The following is a 22,952-nucleotide window of genomic DNA, read 5'->3' as shown; positions in this document are numbered from 1 at the left end:
GTCTTACTGTGGGGATGTCTGTGTGGTGTCATGGGAGTGCTGTCTAACTATGGTGCTGTGTGGTGTCATGGGAGTGCTGTCTTACTGTGGGGATGTCTGTGTGGTGTCATGGGAGTGCTGTCTAACTATGGTGCTGTGTGGTGTCATGGGAGTGCTGTCTTACTGTGGGGATGTCTGGTGTCATGGGAGTGCTGTCTAACTGGGGCTGTCTGTGTGGTGCCATGGGAGTGCTGTCTGTGGGGCTGTCTGTGGTGTCTGTCTGTGTCTTATGGCCCTGTCCTGCCTGCTACGATGGGATATTCTGTCTTGGTTCTTTCTTAGGTTTAAGGACATACATTTGTTTGGGTTTGGTTGGTTTTTGTTGTTATATTTCGCTATTGTTTTTGCATGTGTGTATTTGGATTGTTTTGTTTTTATTTTTCTCTTGGTAGATTTGTGGTTCCTTTCCTGTCATATTATTTTCCTAACCCTGTGATCTTTTCTTTGGATTTTGGAGTGTGTGTATGTGTGTGTTTTGTTGTTTTTTCTCTCCCCCTTGTGCATGCTACTGAGTAAATCTGCTTTGTGTCAAAGATGTGTGGATGGGTATGTCAATGCATGCACTTGATTGTCAGTATTGTGTCGCATGTTTGCTGTGGTTTTAAACTTTTTTTTTTCTTTTCTTATGTTTATTTATGGTATTTTGGGTGGTGTGGTTGTGAGAGTTTGTTGACTTTTGAACATGTAGGAGTCAGTTCAAATGGATTTTGACCAAACTTGAGCGCAGTGAATGTGTTGCTGTTTACATTCAAGTGTACGTTATGTATTATGAACACTTTCTTCACATATGTGTTTGTGTGTGCCTCTCACTGAGCAGACCAATGTGATGGAACTCCAGTTCTTATGGCAGTTGATCCTGACATCTCTTACCCAGTAAAACTAAAAGCAGAACAAGAGAAAGTTATAAAAGTTTGTCAAATTAACACAAAAATTGATCATGATAAGATGCAGTCATGCATGGTAAACAGCTGTCATGCAGTTTTTGTAAAAAAAATTTTTTTTTTTTTAATCAAAGTCCAGATTGAATGCATCAGACTCTGTAAATGTACAAACGTTTGAGGCACACATTGTTACAGTATTTAAATAAACAGCATTGAAGCACACCTACTGACATCATATTTTTTGTAAACCCATACAGACTGACATTGGGACATGTTTACAGTGTTATATACATTTTTTGTAAACCCTCTTAAATCTCAAGACAGAAATTATTGTTATATATTGATGCAGTGATGTGAAAAAATGTCCATGCCACAGTGCAAGATTGAAAAAGAGAATCCTTTCTCTGTGTGGGCTCTAGTACACCCAGACTGTGTCATGAAATGATGGAGCACAAGTAGCAAGATAAACAGTTCATATAAGTTGTTTTGGACAAATGGGGAATTATGGATGCTTCGGATTGGTTATAACACTCTACAGCACTTGCCTGTTATTGTTATATTATTTTTTGTCATTTTTGATAATGAAACCTTGATGCTTGAAATGTAGCTCATAACATTTGAATTTTGATTGTTGGCAAGAATTACAATTTGCTGAAGAAAGGTGGCAGGTTAAGCAAGTTTACTTCACAACAGGAGACAGCTTTTGTTGTTTTAAATGTCATTTTGGTGGAGGAGGTCTGGTTGTGGCAGTGCTGGTTGAAGCAGTGCAATGCTAGAATGGAAGAAGAGAAAGAGAAGTAAACATCACATCATTTCCATGTCTCACCCTCCATCACTCTGACACAGTAAGGATACCTGTTGTTTGCCAGAGTGACATGTGCCTTTCTCTGCTGCTTCACTACAGTCCTTTCATTTCACACTTGTACAGTTAGAGGTTTTTTCCCCGCCACTAACATTCCCTAATTTAGTTTATTGATAGTGTTGTTTTTTGTTGTTTTTCCGGTTGTTACTAATGACATCATTGTGGGTCATTTAACATAAATATAGCAGTTGTGAGGGATGAAGTGGTAGAAACAAGCGTTACATGTAGTGATTAAAGTGAAACATTACTATTTAGATGTTTCTGTCCTCTCCATTTCTTCCTTGCCCCTCCCAGTACTGTGAATGCTAGGATTTCTGTGTCCCCTTGTCCACACAGTCCTCAGTTCTCCCTGGTGATGTCCGACATTTTGTTGTGTGCTGGGGACATGGTGTGTGACAGTGTGTGCTTGTAGTCCCATGTTGTGTCCACTGTTGAGCCCAACTCTTTCCCCAGTCCTTGGTTTATGTTGACGGTCGGTCCTGTCCCTGACCTTAGTGGCCCTGACCCAGGGGTCCGAGGCAGGGGGTCTGGAAGTCATGATGGTGTCGAGCTGCCTGGATCACACAGACCCTCCTCAGACGTGGAGTCATCTGATGTTGGCTGTCTTTGCTTTGTGTGTTCTGGTGTGTAGCCGCTTGGTTGGCTTTGTGCACTGTGTGGAATCAGTTGCTTCCTAATCCATCTGTACCCATCATCGCCTGTACCATGGCAGCTTTCTTTTTTTTGCAGTCATCTTCCTGTTCTGTTTTTTTCCAGCCTTTGCACTTTTTTATTATTTTTTTCTCTTCTGTTGACTTTTCTTTGTTGGATAACCGCCTGATAGAAGTGTGTATTTGACAGAGGCTGTGATATTCTGGCTTGTAGGTTTGAAGTGGATCCTGGTGAAGCTGCAATGAGTCTAATGATCCATACACTGCACTGTTGTCCAATGTGTCTTCCTTCTTCAGCCTGATGCACTCTGAGCATGGCTTTCTGTGTCTGGTCAAAACATTGTATCTGCACTGTTTACATAGATTATTAGATACCTATGTTATTTGCCTCTTACCTTAAACTGCCAGGCAGTATTTTGTCAAGTGTGACAGGCACAGAGTAACTGTGGATAAGATGGTGATACTGGCTGAATGACTAGCAACCAAAGTGTTTGTTTTTTGCTAGGTCCCACTTGATATTGAAGTGTATGTTTTTGAAAAGTGTTGATCAATGCAGCTAACTCTTGTGTAAGCTTCAGCACAAAAAGTAACTAACACTTCAACTTTCTGCTTTCTCCCTATCCCCCACAACCCACATCCCTAATAAATAATGTCTGATACTGGCTTTGTAAGTCGTTTCAAAATAAGGACAGGTGACATTTTCATTTTTTGAAAGGCTAATAGTGAAGTTTAGATGTTGTGAGCCCGCAAGACAAGTGTTGACTGCACACCATGTGAGATCAGTGTATCAGTCAGCCTGTGTTGCTGTGAGAGGGCGTGCTGAGTGGAGACAGGTTAGAGTCAGGCAGGTGTTGTGCTGCCTTGACACAGTGGGCCAGCCAGGCCAGCACACAGGTTGTGGTGGATGGAGGTGAGGAGGCTGCTGGCTGTTGACTGAGCTGTGATGATCCAGTGTGTTGCCTTCTAGGTCGTACAAGGCGTAGCCCTAGCGTGGACTATGAGGATCTCATCTCTTTGGAGCCTTTGGATCTTGTGTGGGCCAAGTGCCGGGGATACCCCTGGTACCCTGCCTTGGTAAGTACCCCCCATGGCTGACTCCCTCCCTCGCCCCCCACCCCCCACACACACTTGTCTTCTCCCCCCTCCCCCTCTGTCCACCCCCCTCTGTCCACCTGGACCTGATGGTTCTGTGCCCCTGCACCAGTACTGTGTAACCTGGCGTCCTTTCTCTCTGCCCTGCTTCCTGAGTGGGGACGGAGCTAGAGACCGTGTGTACACACACAGTGTAGCATCACAGCTCAACTTCGGCTTACACAAGGTTCAGTCAGAAAGTGGTCCTGACCACGTAACGGATGGACTGATGCCCTGTAGAGGAGTAGTTAGCCTTTGTTTTCCCTCATCTGTTGTCTGTATGCTAGTTGTCTTGGTCCTTTTTACCTACCCCCTCTGTGTTCAGCTTGGTGGGAGGGCAAGGAACCATTTCCTTTTAAGTTTTTCATCATCAGTTGTTATCCTTACTTTGATGTTATTCTTACAGAAAAAAGGTATATTTGATTCAGTTTGAAAAAGGGATTTGTTTGAATTAAGTAATGTTTGAAAGACTTTTTTTGTCTTTCTGACCAGAAAAATTAAAAAATGTCATGATTTCATTGACACTTAATTCTTTGTGTATGACATTTCAAAACATTTGAATTCTCTTACTTTGACTTTTGATTATTTTTGTGAACTTTTGGACTTAATTTATTCATTGTAGTTATTATTATTATTTATTTTATTTATTTTTGTTGTCTTTTTGGGTCGTATGCAAATTACAAATGACTTGGAAAACTAATAACATACTGTGTACAATGGGGAAAATTGCCAAGACATTTCCAGTCTTTCAACATGAGATGAAGTAAAAGCACAGAGCACTTAACTCTCAGTGTGAACACAGCTGTTCTTCGAAACAGGCCACCGCAGTGATTTTGCAGAGTGAGATTAGGCCTTTTTGTTTTTGAAATGAATAATTAGTTTGTGTTTTCTTTATTTTTTGACAAGGATGGGTGGGTGTCATGACAATGGGACAGTAATCATTTGGTTTCCCATTATGTTCTGTCCACATAAAGATCAGGTTGGTGATCAGACTAATCATTTGGTTTTCCATTATGTTCTGCCTACATAAGATCAGGCTGGTGATCAGACTAATCATTTGGTTTCCCATAATGTTCTGTTTACAAAAAATCAGGTTGGTGATCAGACAGCTAACGTTTCATTTTCCATTATGTACTGTCTGCTCAAAGATAAGTTTGGTGATCAGTCAATATTTTGTTTCCCATTACGTTTTGTCTACCTAAAGATCAGGTTGGTGATCAGACAGTTAATGTTTTTGTTTCCCATTATCATGATTATGTTGTGTCTACCTCAAGATCAGGTTGGTGATCAGACAGTTAATGTTTTTGTTTCCCATTATGTTCTGTCTACATAAAGTCTTAAAGATCAGGGTGGTGATCAGACAGTTAAGTTTTTGTTTCCAATTATCATGATTATGTTCTGTCTACCTAAAGATCAGGTTGGTGATCAGACAGTTAAGTTTTTGTTTCCAATTATCATGATTATGTTCTGTCTACCTAAAGATCAGGTTGGTGATCAGACAGTTAAAGTTTTTGTTTCCAATTATCATGATTATGTTCTGTCTACCTAAAGATCAGGTTGGTGATCAGACAGTTAATGTTTTTGTTTCCCATTATGTTCTGTCTACATAATGATCAGGTTGGTGATCAGATAGTTAATGTTTTGTTTCCCATTATGTTCTGTGGTGAGTGGGACATGTACAGGACATGGAAAAGGCACCCACATTCCATGAGATGTATAGGACATGGAAAAAGCACCACCCACATTCCATGGGATGTAAAGGACATGGAAAAAGCACCACCCACATTCCATGGGATGTATAGGACATAGAAAAAGCATGGGATGTATAGGACATGGAAAAAGCATGGGATGTATAGGACATGGAAAAAGCACCAGCCACATTCCATGTGATGTATAGGACATGGAAAAAAGCACCACCCACATTCCATGGGATGTATAGGACATGGAAACAGCATGGGATGTATAGGACATAGAAAAAGCATGGGATGTATAGGACATGGAAAAAGCACCAGCCACATTCCATGGGATGTATAGGACATGGAAAAAGCACCACCCACATTCCATGGGATGTATAGGACATAGAAAAAGCATGGGATGTATAGGACATGGAAAAAGCATGGGATGTATAGGACATGGAAAAAGCATGGGATGTATAGGACATGGAAAAAAGCACCACCCACATTCCATGGGATGTATATGACATGGAAAAAGCACCAGCCACATTCCATGTGATGTATAGGACATGGAAAAAAGCACCACCCACATTCCATGGGATGTATAGGACATGGAAACAGCATGGGATGTATAGGACATAGAAAAAGCATGGGATGTATAGGACATGGAAAAAGCACCACCCACATTCCATGGGATGTGTAGGACATGGAAAAAGCACCACCCGCATTCCATGGGATGTATAGGACATGGAAACAGCACCCACATTCCATGGGATGTATAGGACATGGACAAAGCACTCACATTTCATGGGATGTATAGGACATGGAAAAGGCACCCTCATTTCATGGGAGGTATAGGACATGCAAAAGGCACCCTCATTTCATGGGATGTATAGGACATGGAAAAAGCACCACCCACATCCACACACTTTTAAGAGGGAATGTAGTAAAAGCACCAACACCAGTTTTTCATTTATTTTCAGCCACAAGTGTGAAAGTAGTTTTCTTCTATCAGCATGTCATTGGAGAAAGAACTTTCCCATGTTTTTGTTCCATGGACAGGTTTGCAGTATATGTTGTCTTTTTATCAGTTTGCTTTTGTGTGATGGTGGTGGTGTGTGTGATGTGTATGAGGTTAATGTCTTTCATAAGACTTGTACAGCGGAAGGGGGTAGGGGGAGCCTCAGGTTGCTGCACCCTCCTCCTTTCCCTTCCCTTAATCACAACCCTTTGGGAAGGTGCCTTGCTCCTTCCCCTGCTGAACCTTCCCCACAACGTGGTTCTTACACATTGGCATTTATCTCGGCTGGGCTGGAATGCTGATTCAAACTGTTCCAAAATTTAATTATAAAAATTGAAAAAGATGAAATAATTCAGCCAGATCAAGAGGATTTTACTTTCCCTTTGCTGCATCACAGTGATGTGTGGGAGTATCAGTATCAGTAGCTCAAGGAGGTGTCACTGCATTCGGACAAATCCATTTATGCTACACCACATCTGCCAAGCAGAAGCCTGACCAGCAGCGTAACCCAACGCGCTTAGTCAGGCCTTGAGAAAAAGAATGTATAGGACATGGAAAAAGCACCACCCACATTCCATAGGATGTATAGGACATGGAAAAGGCACCCACATTCCATGGGATGTATAGAACATGGGATGTATAGGACATGTGTGGGAAGTTACCTGTGCTGTATCTCCACAGCTGTGCTGCATCACAGTGATGTGTAGGAAGTTACCTGTGCTGTATCTCCACAGCTGTGCTGCATCACAGTGATGTGTGGGAAGTGCAAGTTATTGGTGCTGTATCTCCACAGCTGTGCTGCATCACAGTGATGTGTGGGAAGTTACCTGTGCTGTATCTCCACAGCTGTGCTGCATCACAGTGATGTGTGGGAAGTTACCTGTGCTGTATCTCCACACCTGCACCACATGTACTTGGTTCTGGACATCTTGCATTCCCACTAGGAGATGGGTGGTCCTCATCTCTCAGTGACAGAGGTAGAGTGTAGAACAGCAGTACTCACTCTGACAAACTGCTGGGGACTTTCATGACACTGGCCGCTTCCCAGACAGGGAAAATCCAGAGATAAATACAGCACTCCCACAGACACTGAATTCACACAGAGGACTTGTTTTCAAAACAGCTCGAAACGGGAACAGAGAAAGCACCAGAAAGAGGGGGGTGGGTGGGGACAAACAAACAAAAACAATTCGCAAACAAAAAAAAACAACCTCAGAGGTAAACTAGAACCTGAACTTGAAACAGGCGACAGGTTTTACACTGAGTCACAAACAGGTGTAAGAAGATTGATTGCAAGTATAAAAACACAATTATTGTGTGGAGACTTGTATCAAACTGGGCAATCCAAACAAGGAAAACAGGCCATGCTGCTGTCTGTTATTGTGCACTGTAGAAGGCATGCTGACATGTGTACTGTAAGGAAGAGCCAGTTCCACACATTGCCTTTCATACTTTTCATCACAGCAGACACTTGGGCAAAGAGAAGATACCCCAAAAAGTCAGCATTGTGTATGTAATCATTTCTTTCTCTGCTGAAAGAGTCTCTTACTTCTCTCATGCGCTTTCCTCACGTAGATGTAGATGCCTTTACCTGTATACTGAATGATTCACGCAGTATGTCTGAGGACAGCTCCGTAGAAAGGCACAAAGCTTGTAAAAGCTACTGACACTTAAAAAGCTACTGGCATTTTTTCTCTCCATTGACATCTAGTGGTTGGTGTATGCTTGAGGGGGCTAAATCACGAACATAAGTATGTTATCATGACCATGCTGAGAACAAGATTTGAACTCCAGAAACAAACACCTCAGCAGTGAATCGATTTACGTGGTTTAAAATTTGTGCCCAATACAGACATCAATTTTTCCAGACAGCACAGCTGAAATCATCAGTTATTTCATCAACATTTTAGAGAAGCTTACAAAAAGATCAAGAAAACTACTAGACTTTAAATGATTTTTGAAATAATGATTTTGCTTTTTAAGAATAAAAAGTGTTGTAAAAGTATGTAAAGAATGGTGTGAGTTCACTGACTGGGGAAGCTGTTTTTCTGACAATGTCATGTCTGGTTGATCCAGTGGGTTTTCCAAGCCCCCAGTGTCTGCAGAATGCTTTTCCTGCTGCCAGTCTTTCAACCAGTCAAGTTTTCTAAACACCAGTCTTTTTTCTGGCTTTCGCCCCACTTTTTTCTTCATTTTTCTTTCGAATGTATGATATTCATTTTTTCACTCTTTTCCTTTCTCTCTCTCTCTCTCTCTCTCTCTCTTCATTTTGTGTGAAGAGACTGCCAGGAGCTTATGTTTTTCAGGCTACAAGGTGCTGTGGATTACAGGCTTACCCGTGAAGTTGAAAGAGTCTGTTACTTAGGATACTTTTGCATGGTAGGGGTCACCTGGTGTTTTGCCCAGTAACTTGCTCTCCAGTTCAGCTTGGACTGGCAGAGCACTCTTGGTGCATTAGTACTGGGATTGAAAACACAAATTCAGTGGTGTTAGTGCATTGCATACATCGTTAGTACTGCAGCAAGAAAAGGTCTTAAGTCCAATGTTGAATATCCAGAGTACTCTCCATCCCCCCAGTTGGAACAAAGGTGCTCCACTTTTCTCCATTTTCCAAACTGTGAGCCCCATACCCTTCTGAAAGACAGTGTACAGATTTCTTGTTTCTTCCACTTTTTGTGATCACATTACTGCATCCTAAATATAGCAGTCTTGCTTTGACCAGGTGATCAGCTGTTCACCACTGGCATCACAAATTTGTATGATATGATTTGCAGAAAATCAGTTGGTTTCATGTCTTGAAGTGAAATTGGTTCACTGATCTATCTTACTGATCTTTCTTCTGTATGTTCTCAAAGCTTAAAATCTCAATCAGAGTGAGTGAGCTACACTTAACCAGAATACTTTATTGTTGATGAAGGCGCTGTCCCTGATTTCAAACGTCTGTGCTTGTACAGATGGATGTTCACACCATGAACCATGTACAGAATGCTAGGATTGTGAGGTGATCAGGTTAGAAACTGGAGCACTAGTGGAGCATAAGACGGGTGTGTGTGAGTGTTAGTTGCAGCCCAAAACTGTTGATCCTGGAATCCACTCTGTCAACACTAAATGACTGACAGGAGTTAGCTGGAATCCACACAGTGTCAGCACTAAATGACTGACAAGAGTTAGCTGGAATCCAGTGTCAACACTGACTGACAGGAGTTAGCTGGAATCCACACAGTGTCAGCACTAAGTGACTGACAGGAGTTAGCTGGATTCCACAGTGTCAACACTGATTGACAGGATTTAGCTGAAACCCACACAGTGTCAACACTCATTGACAGGAGTTAGCTGGAATCCACACAGTGTCAACACTGAGTGACTGACAGGAGTTAGCTGGATTCCACAGTGTCAACACTGATTGACAGGAGTTAGCTGGAATCCACACAGTGTCAACACTGAGTGACTGACAGGAGTTAGCTGGAATCCACAGTGTCAACACTGAGTGACTGACAGGAGTTAACTGGAATCCACAGTGTCAACACTGATCAACTGACAGGAGTTAACTGGAATCTACACAGTGTCAACACTGATTGACAGGAGTTAGCTGGAATCTACACAGTGTCAACACTGATTGACAGGAGTTAGCTGGAATCTACACAGTGTCAACACTGACAGGAGGTAGCTGGAATCCACACAGCGTCAGCACTGACTGGAGTTAGCTGGAATCCACAGTATCAACACTGATCAACTGACAGCAGTTAGCTGGAATGCACACAGTGTCCACACTGACTGACAAGTTAGCTGGAATCCACACTGTGTCAACACTGACTGGAGTTAGCTGGAATCCACACAGTGTCAACACTCACTGGAATTAGCTGGAATCCACACAGTGTCAACATTGACTGATGAGTTAGTTGGAATCCACACAGTGTCAACACTGACTGACGAGTTAGCTGGAATGCACAGTGTCAACACTGACTGGAGTTAGCTGGAATATACACAGTGTCAACACTGACAGGAGTTAGCTGGAATCTACACAGTGTCAACACTGACTGATGAGTTAGCTGGAATGCACAGTGTCAACACTGACTGGAGTTAGCTGGAATCCACAGTGTCAACACTGATCGACTGACAGGAGTTAGCTGGAATCCACACAGTGTCAACACTGACAGGAGTTAGCTAAAATCCACACAGTGTCAACAAGGAATAAGTGATATTTGCAATCCACACTGTCAACACACAGGCTAGTTATTCATTGTGTGTATACTTGTGGATATTGTTATGGATGGCTTCTAGACTGCCCCACATAGATAGGAACAAAGTGAAGATTTGTTGTTGTGTGAACTGTGGATAGAGTGACTTCAGGTTCAGAAAGGTGTGTGTGCATGATAGTTGATAGTGATAATGGTACACTTGTGATGTAGGGGTGCTGATAGTTGATTGTGATAATGTGGTGTGGGTCTGTGCGGGGGTGCTGGCAGTTGTGTCCTGTGTGCAGTATGTGGGATGAGAGCTGGCAAATTGTGTGCTCTTCCCTCTGGACTGACTAGACTTGCATGGTTGGTGGTCTGGTGCTGTTCTCTGTCTTCCTGCCCCTCTCTCTCTCCTTTCCTCACTTCTTTAATGCTGTTCTGTGGATAGTGTTGTGCCCACTGTATTTTTCAGCCATGAACCCCTTATCTCTCTCTACTTTGTCATGGTGGTATTTCAGTTGTCATTTTGTTTCTGTTCCTACTTTCACTTTACCCATATTTTCCTCTGTTTTTAACTTATGTGTATGTAGTCTGTTGCCATTATGTTCTGGTTTGTAAATTTGTATGGTTCACTTTATAATTTGATATTGATTTGTACTGCTTTTGTTGTTTAAGATACATTGTTTATCTGAACCCATTATGGATTTTGCTTTTCAGTTGTTGTTTTTTTTTAAAGTCATTTCTGTTTTCATGAAAAAGGGAAAAACCATAGTATAATACTATAGATTGGAAATGGAGATAAGTATATATCCATCTGAAACTAAAAAAAATCACTGAAAGTGCAGATAATATTTGTACAAATGAAAGTAGGGCACATATTTGACAGATACGAAATGTGTTTGTAAGCTTCATTTCAAATTAACTGGATTGCTTTCAGGTGTGAAACACTTTGTCATTGGAAGACAGTATATCTCAGGATTAGCCATAACATTTTTTTTTAATTTGAAATTTATGGACCAAGGACCGTCTGAAGTATTGTCAATGTTTTATGAATTACACATGTAAAGGGTGTCCCTGCATGAAATTTAATAGAATATGGTAAACAGTGTATTAAGATTCAAAAGTACAGCTTGAATAAACTGACTGCTGTTGTGTGAATGTAAAGGCCTCGGACATGAATATCGCCTGTCTTTGAACTGTGGATTGTTGAAGTAGTCATCGTATGCTTCATTCTCATAGTGCCACAGAAAATAGTGAGAGAGGAGAAGAGGGGAGTTGAAAAGAGTGTTGTGTTGTGAAGAGGTGGTAGTGCTGAAGTGAAGGTGAAAGGCAGAAGTGACAGGCCAGGTGACTGAAGGGTGCCTCCTTGTTCTGTCTCTTACCTTCTGTCTGTCTCCACTTACTTCCTGTGACTGAGGGTTGTGGGTTTCTGTGGCATGCCTTTCTGTTCTCCATCTCTCCCTGCCTTCCTCCCCACTCCCAGCTGAACTTGTAATACAAGCATTAGAATAGAATAAAATAGAATATGTCTTTATTACCATGTGTACCGGTGTCACAAGGAATATTGGGGGGGATAGTACATAACAATGTATGAACATAAATTGAAAACCATACACAAACACAGATACAGTAGAAATTAGGATACATACAAGTGCATATCAATATAAAAACTTGTGCATACTCACACACGCACACGCACGCACACACACACACACACACACACACACACTGTAGTGTAGTGCAATAAAAGGAAGCAGTTGTCCTGTCCTACCATTAGTTTTATTTTTTTGTGTTCCATCATTTTAATTTCCTTTCCAGGTCATTCCCTTCCCTACCCTGATATCCATCCCCACTCACATTCTTTGGCAGTGCGGCCACAAATATTACTGTTTGGATGACTCTAGACTCAGGATACTATGTTGTGATGATGTTGTTAAAATCTGCTTGTTTTTCTGTTGGTGTGTGAGTGGCTTTTGGCACACAGCTTACTGAAGTGAGATAGCAACATGTGAAAGAGACTTGTGATGTGTGGTGTTTTGTCTTGCTATCTTTTCCACCTGCACCCCTTTTTCCATTTCAGTCTCCATCACTCCACTCCATACCCATTACCAGTAAGTCATGGGATACACTACATCTTTTTTCGTTTCTTTTTTAAAACACTGATTTGGATTTTTTTTTTTTTTGTCACTTGCTGTTTCTTTATTTTACAAGTAACAATGTCAGAACAGCTTTAAGAGTTCTAAAGATGTTCAGTTGAAGTGTCATGGAGCTGTCAATAGATATTTACAATGGCTGTGTTGTGGGGGTGTTGGCCAGCAGATCATCAATCCCAAGATGCCCAAGACAGGCTATTTCCACAACGGGGTTCCCATTCCGGTGCCGCCAGACGACGTGCTGGAACTCCCTCGTCGGCAAGATGAGACCTACCTCGTGCTCTTCTTTGACACCAAGCGCACATGGTCAGTGCTGGGCGTGGCTGGTAAAGTAGCAGAAATCAGTGGTGATGGTGGCTGGTAAAGTAGCAATCAGTGGTGGTGGTGGTATCTGGTAATGTAGCAGAAATCAGTGCTGGTGGTATCTGGTAAAGTAGCAGAAATCAGTGGTGAAGGTGGCTGGTAAAGTAGCATAAATCAGTGGTGATGGTGGCTGTTAAAGTAGCAGAAATCAGTGGTGATGGTGGCTGGTAATGTAGCAGAAATCAGTGCTGGTGGTATCTGGTAAAGTAGCAGAAATCAGTGCTGGTGGTATCTGGTATAGTAGCAGAAATCAGTGGTGAAGGTGGCTGGTAAAGTAGCAGAAATCAGTGGTGATGGTGGCTGTTAAAGTAGCAGAAATCAGTGGTGATGGTGGCTGGTAAAGTAGCAGAAATCAGTGTTGATGGTGGCTGGTAAAGTAGCAGAAATCAGTGCTGGTGGTATCTGGTAAAGGAGCAGAAATCAGTGGTGATGGTATCTGGTAAAGTAGCAGAAATCAGTGTTGATGGTGGCTGGTAAAGTAGCAGAAATCAGTGCTGGTGGTATCTGGTAAAGGAGCAGAAATCAGTGGTGATGGTATCTGGTAAAGTAGCAGAAATCAGTGGTGAAGGTGGCTGGTAAAGTAGCAGAAATCAGTGCAGGTGGCATCTGGTAAAGGAGCAGAAATCAGTGCTGGTGGTATCTGGTAAAGTAGCAGAAATCACTGTTGATGGTGGCTGGTAAAGTAACAGAAATCAGTGGTGATGGTGGCTGGTAAAGTAGCAGAAATCAGTGGTGAAGGTGGCTGGTAAAGTAGCAGAAATCAGTGCTGATGGTATCTGGTAAAGTAGCAGAAATCAGTGGTGATGGTGGTGGCTGGTAAAGTAGCAGAAATCAGTGATGGTGATGACGGTTATCAGTCAGTTGTGTGTATACAGGGGGAGTATGGAGGGGTGGAGAGAGAGAGAGAGAGAGAAACAGCCATGAGCCAACTTATGGGATAGAGATGGGGAGAAAGGTATCCACAAGCTGTCAGAGAACAGCCATGAAGCAGCTTAGGGGATAGAGATGGGGAGAAAGGTATCCACAAGCTGTCAGAGAACAGCCATGAAGCAGCTTAGGGGATAGAGATGGGGAGAAAGGTATCCACAAGCTGTCAGAGAACAGCCATGAAGCAGCTTAGGGGATAGAGATGGGGGAAAAGTTATCCACAAGCTGTCAGAGAACAGCCAACTTAAGGGGATAGAGATGGGGAGAAAGTTATCCACAAGCTGTTAGAGGACAACCAACTTAGGGGATAGAGATGGGGAGAAAGTTATCCACAAGCTGTTAGAGAACAACCAACTTAGGGGATAGAAATGGGGAGAAAGTTATCCTCAAGCTATCATAGAACATAGTGTTTGTTCCGTATTTGTTCTGTATGTGTTCTGTGTGGCTTGTTCAGGATTAAAGAGGTTATGCCAGTCTGGAATAAAAGCTAATTTGCGTTTGCACATTTCTTCTGTCTTTGCTGCTGTGCGCACATGTCAAATGATCGGTATAAGGACAGGCCCGGTGCTTCCTTTTTTGAGGAAGTGTCTGGGTTTGTTCAGTGTACCTTTTATTTACCTGTGTGCTAGCTGAATCAGTAGCGTAAGAAGCACTGACTTGAAGTCATGTACCTTGTAAATGGAGAGAGTTACCACTCTTTACTATCTGTCATTTAACAGCCATGAACCAACTTAGGGGATAGAGATGGGGAGAAAGTTATCCACAAGCTGTCAGAAAGTGACTGCAGTCACTGGACAGACTAAGGCGTGGAAGGGTTGAGTGGGTGGAGAGACAGCACTGCTGGAGGATTACTGAAGATTCTTTTCATTTCCATAATCACAAGGTACTTACCCATGAAAGTACTTTTCAGTAGCAGATCTGTATGAGGTGTTGATATCACTGACACAACAGGCAAATGGTATTTGAAGGATGGTAGCTGTGGCACTGTTTCAAGGGTACAAGGTGAGTTACCTGAAGGTTTTTTCCCTCCTTTGGTCAGGTTTGTCTCAAACAGTCAAAGCTTTTTAACATCAGGTTAAAACATGTTCTGTGTCCTCTCTTGTCCACAGAATGCCTGGTCATAATGTGGGTTCTCTTATTCTGTAGCCAAAGTATCAGTAACCACAGGAAGCATTCCATCATTTTTCAGCACTTCAAAAACAAAATGAAGGTTTTTAGTAGGTCTTGAAATACTAATCAGAGCAGGATGAATATATTTATTTAACATGGAATTCCAGTTTTGTTTATTGAATGATAGTAATGTTTAGGACACAAGACATTTTCCTTCAGGCTGAGAACAAAGGATGTGTGTGGATTGTTGCAGGCAGTGGTTACCACGACACAAGCTGGAACCTCTGGGGGTGAAGTCTGACCTGGACAAAGCCAAGTTGATGGAGAACAAGAAGCCCAACGTGCGCAAGGCGGTGCAGAAAGCCTACGAAAAAGCCATCATCCATCGCTGCAAGGTCAACGGTGACCCCAATCCCCTCTCTGGTGACTCCAGCTCTGAGGACTGAGCAGGGTAGGTGTAGGTGATGGTTGTCAGACATAGGCTTTTTGTCTCCAAAAAGCAAACTCCTGTAGGGAGAATAACTACTACCACAATGGGCAACGTTCTCCCTTTCCAGGTAAGTGCTCCCTCCTCAGCCACAGGTGATGTCTTTTCCAGACAGTAACCTGGTGATTCCACATGGGAGCCGTGATGATCAACATTCTCCTGACAGGAAGTGTCCACTTCATCAGAAGACACGGACGTTCCATATCTGGGGACCATAGCCTTTTTCAGGGCAGATATTTCCCCTGTCCCCTCTCTCTTGAGCTGGGGTGTCCGTCTTGTCAGCAAAGAATGGCACATCGAGTGGGCATCAGCCTTCAGGGGGTGTATCTGATCTTCAGACAAACATCCCCTTCAGGCCATGGTATTTGTCTGCTTTCTGCAGGGACAGTGGACCTTCTGGACCTGTGTAAATTGGAAGCTAAATCCATTTTCAGGAGGGATCAGCTAGGTGTTCTTCTGGAGAGGATGCTGACAGTCAGATATATGAGGAAATGTCCACTCCATGCAACATGTCTAGTCACCCAGAATAGATAGTGCCTCTTGAAATGAAGTTCTCTTCAGGATTATGGACAAGAACCAGGGAAGAGCATCTTTAAGATGGAATGCTTCACTCTTCAGGCAGGCATTTCCAGGCGTTTTGAGCCTGACTTTATTAAGTCCTTGAAACAGCCTGAGGTTTGTTGAAACCAGAAATTCAGTTGTCAAGTGTTTTGAGCCTGGCTTTATTGAAGTCCTTGAAACAGCCTGAAGTTTATTGAAACCAGAAATTCAGTTGTCGGGCATTTCCAGGCCTTTTTGAGCCTAACTTTATTGAAGTCCTTGAAGCGGTCTTAAGTTTAGTGAAGCCAGAAATTCAGTTGTCGGGCATTTCCAGGCCTTTTTGAGCCTAACTTTATTGAAGTCCTTGAAGCGGTCTTAAGGTTAGTGAAGCCAGAAATTAAGTTGCCAGGCATTTCTAGGCCTTTTTGAGCCTAACTTTATTGAAGTCCTTGAAGCAGCCTAAAGTTTAGTGAAGCCAGAAATTTAGTCCTCAGGCATTTCCAGGCCCTTTTGGGCCTGACATTATTGAAGTCCTTGAAGCACCCTGAAGTTTAGCGAAGCCAGAAATTCAGTTGTCAGGTATATCCAGGCCTTTTTTTAGCCTAACTTTATTGAAGTCCTTGAAACAGCCTGAAGTTTATTGAGATCCTTAAAGCCAGAAAGTCTGTCTTCTTCATGCATTTCCAGGCCCTTTTCTAGCCTGGAGTTTACAAAGTCCATGGAGCCAGAAAGTCTTGTCTTCAGCAGCATGTTATTTCAGGACAGAACATCTTTGACCTGAATCCTGTTCCATGGGAGTATTCTCCATTTTCAGTTTTTCTTCTAAGACAGCTCAGTCCTTGGCCAGTCACCAGAGAGCTTGCCATCCTGTGATGCGGTGTCCCCCCAGTCCAAGTTCCAGCCTGTGTGGTGCGACACCCAGGCCCAGAAACACCTGTATCAGGACATTGCCCTATCCATGCTGGAACCACTTCAGTGTGTTTCCTTGTGATGGTAATGCTTGTGCACAGACACATATCTTGTTCTTCTTTCATGTGCTATCTGCCTCCATGTTTCTGTTGCCATTGTGTTTGACAACTTGTGATTATTGAAGCTGGACCACTGCCACTGCCAGTCAGTGAAAGTGGTGGTGGTCCATACAGTCAATGACTTGGTTACCACTGCCTGGGTTTGGTTTGTTTCTTATATGTCTTTTCTCATTTGTCTGACCATTTAGGGGGACAGGGGGTGTTGTTTGAATCACAATGTGTTGTGTGTGTGTGTGTGTGTGTTCTGCTCCTCCCTGTCACCAGACAACAAGCCTGACAAGGCAGTAGAGGGAGAGGGAGGGACCATTTTGTCTTTTGAATCATGCCAGTGTAAAGATTGGTCTTTCTGGTCATGTTTGCCAACCGTATATCAAAACTGAAATTGGGGCTGAGAATGATTGACAGTTTATTGTTTGATGAAAACGTGTTGTAGTGTGAAAGGTGAGGGGAAGTGTGGGCCGGACAGGGCAGCAGGCAGCATGGGTCATGGCATTGTGCTGGTGTAGGGGAATGTGGGAGGAGTGGTCACAATTGTCACATCCAGCAGGCTAGTTTTTATTACTGTGCTAAGCCTCTCTCTGCTTCTGATGCCAGGCCAATTACATGGTTCCTATGTTCAGCAGTTTAACTCTTATCAAGAGGAAAACTGGTATGTGTTATTGTTTTTGATATTATATGGTGAAAAAAACTTTTATTCCAGTGAAAATGTTTTATATTTAAGAAGAAAAAAAAGACTGGTGGTAATCTTCTGTTTAAAACTTACCCCTCACCCAGAGCTTCAGCCAGGTGGCATTGACCAGTTGTGAGATGGGAATAGTACTGTGTGAAGGGAGATTGTACTGTGGGATCCAGCTGTGTGAAGGGGAATTGAACTGTGGGATCCAGCTCTGTGAAGGGGAATAGTACTGTGGGATCCAGTTGTGTGAAAGGAGATTGTACTGTGGGATCCAGCCGTGTGAAAGGGAATTGTACTGTGGGATCCAGCTGCATGAAAAGGGATTGTACTGTGGGATCCAGCTACATGAAAAGGGATTGTACTGTGGGATCCAGCTGCATGAAAGGGGATTGTACTGTGGGATCCAGCCGTGTGAAAGGGGATTGTACTGTGGGATCCAGCCGTGTGAAAGGGGAATAGTTCTGTGTGGAAGTACTGTGGGATCCAGCCAGTTGAAAGGGGATCACAGCTTCAGCTGATTTAGCAGTAAAACTGAGCATGGTACACATGCAGAAAGGATCCATTTTTTCACTGTGACTGAGAGAGATCATGGAGTGAACCGTAACTGACATTTCTTATGAAAATGATGCTTAATTTACTTTTGCCAGCCAGTAGTATTGTTGTTGTCACTGCCAAAATGATAGTTGCATATTGTGTTGTGAATAACAGAATGGGATATACAGAGTATGGCAATTGTACATGCACTGTGTGAATGAGAGTGATGATTGGACACATAGTTTGTACAATTCAGAGGTTAGATCATTAACCAAGAAACAAACAGTGATGGTGGAAACTTGCTGAAAGCTAACACTGTTCTTTGGTGGTATGTAGTGGAAGTTTGTGGGAGAAAAGCTGTGCCATCCACGTAAGTATCCTCAGATTTGAGTTACTAAACCTTTTTTCCCCTCCTCCCCCAAGTTTCATTTCACCATTCAGGTGATGAAGCTTCCAAAACTAGGTCATGCAGCATTTTTGGGGTTCTGTTGTTATTTAAAATAGTTACTGCCAGAAACAGGCCTGACCTTCAAATGGCAAAACTGTGCGGGACAATATCAGCTGTAAATGTCACAGCTGACCTTAAAATGGCAAAGTATGTTGATGATTTGAGATATGATTTTTATGATAGGGCTGTACAGAGGTGTGTAGACATTCACCTCAGCTGTTGTTATGACAGTGGCCAGTGATGGTGCTTTGCAAACGTCAGTTGCCTGCTGCTTGTTGGATGTCCATGATCATCATTGCCATATTTAATGACATTGGAAATGATATATTGAGATATTCTTTCTGTAGATTGTGTGACACTGATGTTTTCATGGATTTTTAGTGGTGTGTACACTTCAGACTTGTCAGTTTCCATCATCACTTTTTCTTCAATCATACATTTCTATCTGGAAACAAACAACACTGCCCATAAACAGCACCACAGTGTTGTCATGCCATTTACAGGGCTGATGTGAAAATCAGTTTTTTGTTTATCCCGGGGAAATACAAGCTCTGGGAATGGAGTGGGGACAGGCATGTCCTCTACCCCTGTCCTCAGCAGTTGTAGATTTTCAGGGAATTTTCTCATCTGTTTGGACCCTGCATTTAAAGCCATACAAATAATTCCAGTATATATTAATTTTTTTCTTTACTTTTTGACACTATGTACATAAACATATAAACATCTTGTGTCCAATACTGGTCCATCTGGCATTCTAGAATAGAAGAAAATATGAACAAAACAACAACTGCCTTCCCATTTCGGCCATCATGTAATCATCAGATACTGCAATGTGACTATCAACTGTTGTTCTCAAAGTGCCCTCATCATCTGATACACCCTGACAAGCTTTCACATGTCAGAGGTAGCATTTAGGTGTTTGTTTTCAGTCGTTGGCACACTTCCGATGGTGCAACTACTGTTGGTGATTTTTTTTTGTTTTGTTTTGGTTGTCATGTGGGTGCTGTCGTTGCGTGTGGGTGCTGTTGTTGTGAAGTGTCAGGATCTTTCACCGTTTCTTTTTACATTGTTCGTCAAGTGTGATCAGACATCTGGCTTCTGTCATGATTTGGGTATTTTTTGTGAAGTTACTCTGTGATAGTACCAGCTGTTTAGGAGGTGGAGGGAGGGTAGAGGGCTGGGGGGGTTGAAGAAATTGTAGACATAAACAAAGTGGGTATGATTTGGATGATTGTTAATGTTAGACAATATATCATTGGTTATATGTAAGAAAGTGGGAGAAGATTCATCAAAATAACACCCTGCTGTATCTCGTGTCAAAATTGACTGAACGGGTAACACCCACTGTTTCAAAACAAATCAGATTGATAACATCTGCATGTCAGCTGATGCATAAAAGTTGGTTTTATTTGTGAGTTTGCTCTATGAACTGAACAGCGTTTTGGTGTGACAGCGGAAGAACAGTGTCCTGTTCACTTTCTCTGCTGGTTGTCCCACAGTTCAATAGGATAAAACCTTCACAATGAAGATATCTTTCACAGAGAGTACTGCTAAGGTTGGAAATGGGAGTGGATGGAAGTGCGTGATACAGATTTCCACACAAGCTGCTTTTATCTCTATTCTACTTCATTGTTACTCATGGTATGTTGCAATGGTAAAGATTATGTTTTTAACAGCATAAAGCTAAACCGGATTTTTTATGGTAATTTTATAATTAATGAAGTGTTTTGTTGAGTGTTTTTGTGATTTTTTTCCCACTGTGCATTATCCTTCCCTTTTATTGGACATTGAAATGTAAGATTAAGCTAACTCTGTATGAAATGTAAATTATGTAATGGTTATCTGATATTGTATGTAAAAACATCTTTGCTACTGATTCAGATAATATTAATTCAGTTACTGTGGTATTCTTGTTTTTATTGTTTCTGATTTGTTGAATCAAAACAAAACAGAGCATTGTCTGAACATATGTGGGTTTGAGGGTCTTGTATTGTTTCCTACATAATTTGTTGTTTTTCCCACTGTCTGTATGCAGTGTGAAGGTATGCCAGTTTGTCTTTTCATTATTCCTTGAGAGCTATTCAGACAGATCCAAGAGAATGACATTGACCATGAGTGATCAGCTGCAAACAGTGAGAAAGTTTGTCAATCCAAGAGAATGACATTGACTGTGAGTGATCAGCTGCAAACAGTGAGAAAGTTTGTATTGTTCACAAATCAGTTCGAATGTTTGAGACATCAAATACCTCGGTTGTGTTAATTTTAGGTGCTGAATACATTGCAGTCTGTTGAATGTGTGTGTTTATCTGTGCAAAAAATCACAAGTTTTGATCTGTATTCATGTGCATATTTGTGGGACTGAGAGAGTTGTGTTTGTATGTTTTCATGTTCTCTGGTTAAAACAGCTTATTGATTAAGCACTGTACATCTGTCATGTTACAGAGATTCCCATCTCTTTCCCTCCTTGGTTTTGGCACTGAAATGGATTCCATTCTTCCAATAGTTCTGTGGTTGATGTGAAGCTGTGTTGTTTTTTTAGCAGTATGAATGTAGGTGAAGTAGTTTGTGTGGACCAACATACTGGTTTGTTTGGAGTGAGGTGGTTTATGAGTGTAACACTGAATGGACTCTGAAATAAACTAAAAGCAGGACATGAACATGGACTGAGAGTGATGTGGGGAATGTCTGAAGTGATTGACGGAGAAACTGTGTCAGATGACATTGTGTCTGTGTCTTGGGACTGTGTGACACCTACCCCGTTCTATTTCCATCTCTCTCTCCTGCTCTGACAACGCCACTGTACAGTTGTGGAATTCAACATGACGGCATTCTGGGTTTGTCTAAGCAATCACAACAACATTCCCTTCAGATCATGCAGCACAGTATTTTTCTGTGGTGAGCTAAAAAAAAAAAGGGGGGGGGGCAAGGCACTTGGCAACCTCTCCACAAATACCTGTATTTTTTGGATGCAACCAAACCGTTTTGAAATAATAATTATACATCCATCTGTGTACCTGCAAGCAACATCAGATTTGTATTTTCTTTGCTTGAGGTGGCCGTGTACCCACATGTAAACATCACTTCTTGCCACCCACCCCTCATTTGCTCATTTGCACTCTGAAAGGCGTTTTACCCTCACACAGACATCCCTCTCCCTCCTGCCTTCCCAGGTTTCTCATCCTGACACAAGCAGTTCACAGACGTGGCCCAGAGAAGAGGGCATGACTGTATTCCTGTTGCTTTCCTCGCTTCCTTCACTGTCTGTGTAATGGTGGATCAGTGTGTGGGTGATGGGCAAGAGGGGTGTGGTGTGGAGAGGAGCAGCATCAAAGTGAGCAGTCTGCACAGTGAAGGCAACACCCCCCTCCGTCCCCCAGCCCATAGACACTAATATCTCGGGGAATTCTAGTGTCTATGCACAGCCTGGACAGCCGGGCCCCCCAGCCACCTCCCACACCCTTCATCCTAAACACAGCAGCTTCCCCACCCACACCTTCAGCCTAAACACAGCCAACCTCCCCACCCACACCCTTCAGCCTAAACACAGCCATCCTACCCACCTACACCCTTCAGCCCAAACACAGCCAACCTCCCCACCCACACCCTTCAGCCTAAACACAGCCAACCTCCCCACCCACACCCTTCAGCCTAAACACAGCCAACCTCTCCACCCACCACCCACACCCTTCAGCCTAAACACAGCCAACCTCTCCACCCACCACCCACACCCTTCAGCCTAAACACAGCCAACCTCCCCACCCACACCCTTCAGCCTAAACACAGCCAACCTCCCCACCCACACCCTTCAGCCTAAACACAGCCAACCTCCCACCCACCACCACACCCTTCAGCCTAAACACAGCCAACCTCCCCACCCACACCCTTCAGCCTAAACACAGCCAACCTCTCCACCCACCACCCACACCCTTCAGCCTAAACACAGCCAACCTCCCCACCCACACCCTTCAACCTAAACACAGCCAACCTCCCCCACACTCACACCCTTCAACCTAAACACAACCAACCTTCCCCACACCCACACCCTTCAGCCTAAACACAGCCACCCTCCCCACCCACCACCCACACCCTTCAGCCTAAACACAGCCACCCTCCCCACCCACCACCCACACCCTTCAGTCTAAACACAGCCAACCTCCCTACTCACCACCCACACCCTTCAGCCCAAACACAGCCAACCTCCCCACCCACACCCTTCAACCTAAACACAGCCAACCTCCCCACTCACCACCC

At 43.0% G+C, this 22,952-nt stretch overlaps 1 protein-coding gene across 10 annotated transcripts in view; it reads left to right on the top strand.

Moving 5' to 3' along the window:
• LOC143284620 (peregrin-like) overlaps positions 1 to 21,358 on the top strand; it is a 49,616-nt gene extending 28,258 nt beyond the window's left edge. For 4 of the 10 annotated variants that reach the window (XM_076591467.1, XM_076591468.1, XM_076591471.1 and 1 more), the window contains 3 exons: positions 3,400 to 3,506; positions 12,752 to 12,894; positions 15,242 to 21,358. In XM_076591467.1, coding sequence (XP_076447582.1) covers positions 3,400 to 3,506; positions 12,752 to 12,894; positions 15,242 to 15,434 — 443 coding nt within the window. In that variant the 3' untranslated portion in view covers positions 15,435 to 21,358. The remainder of the gene's footprint in view (positions 1 to 3,399; positions 3,507 to 12,751; positions 12,895 to 15,241) is intronic. The other 6 variants (XM_076591472.1, XM_076591466.1, XM_076591476.1 and 3 more) reach the window with 3 other exon arrangements.
• The last annotated feature ends 1,594 nt before the right edge of the window (positions 21,359 to 22,952 follow it).

This window comes from Babylonia areolata, chromosome 8, assembly GCF_041734735.1.
Source record: "Babylonia areolata isolate BAREFJ2019XMU chromosome 8, ASM4173473v1, whole genome shotgun sequence".
Taxonomy (NCBI): Eukaryota; Metazoa; Mollusca; class Gastropoda; order Neogastropoda; family Buccinidae; genus Babylonia; species Babylonia areolata.
The sequence above is the reverse complement of the archived record's forward strand: the minus strand, read 5'-3'. Positions and strand labels throughout refer to the sequence as shown.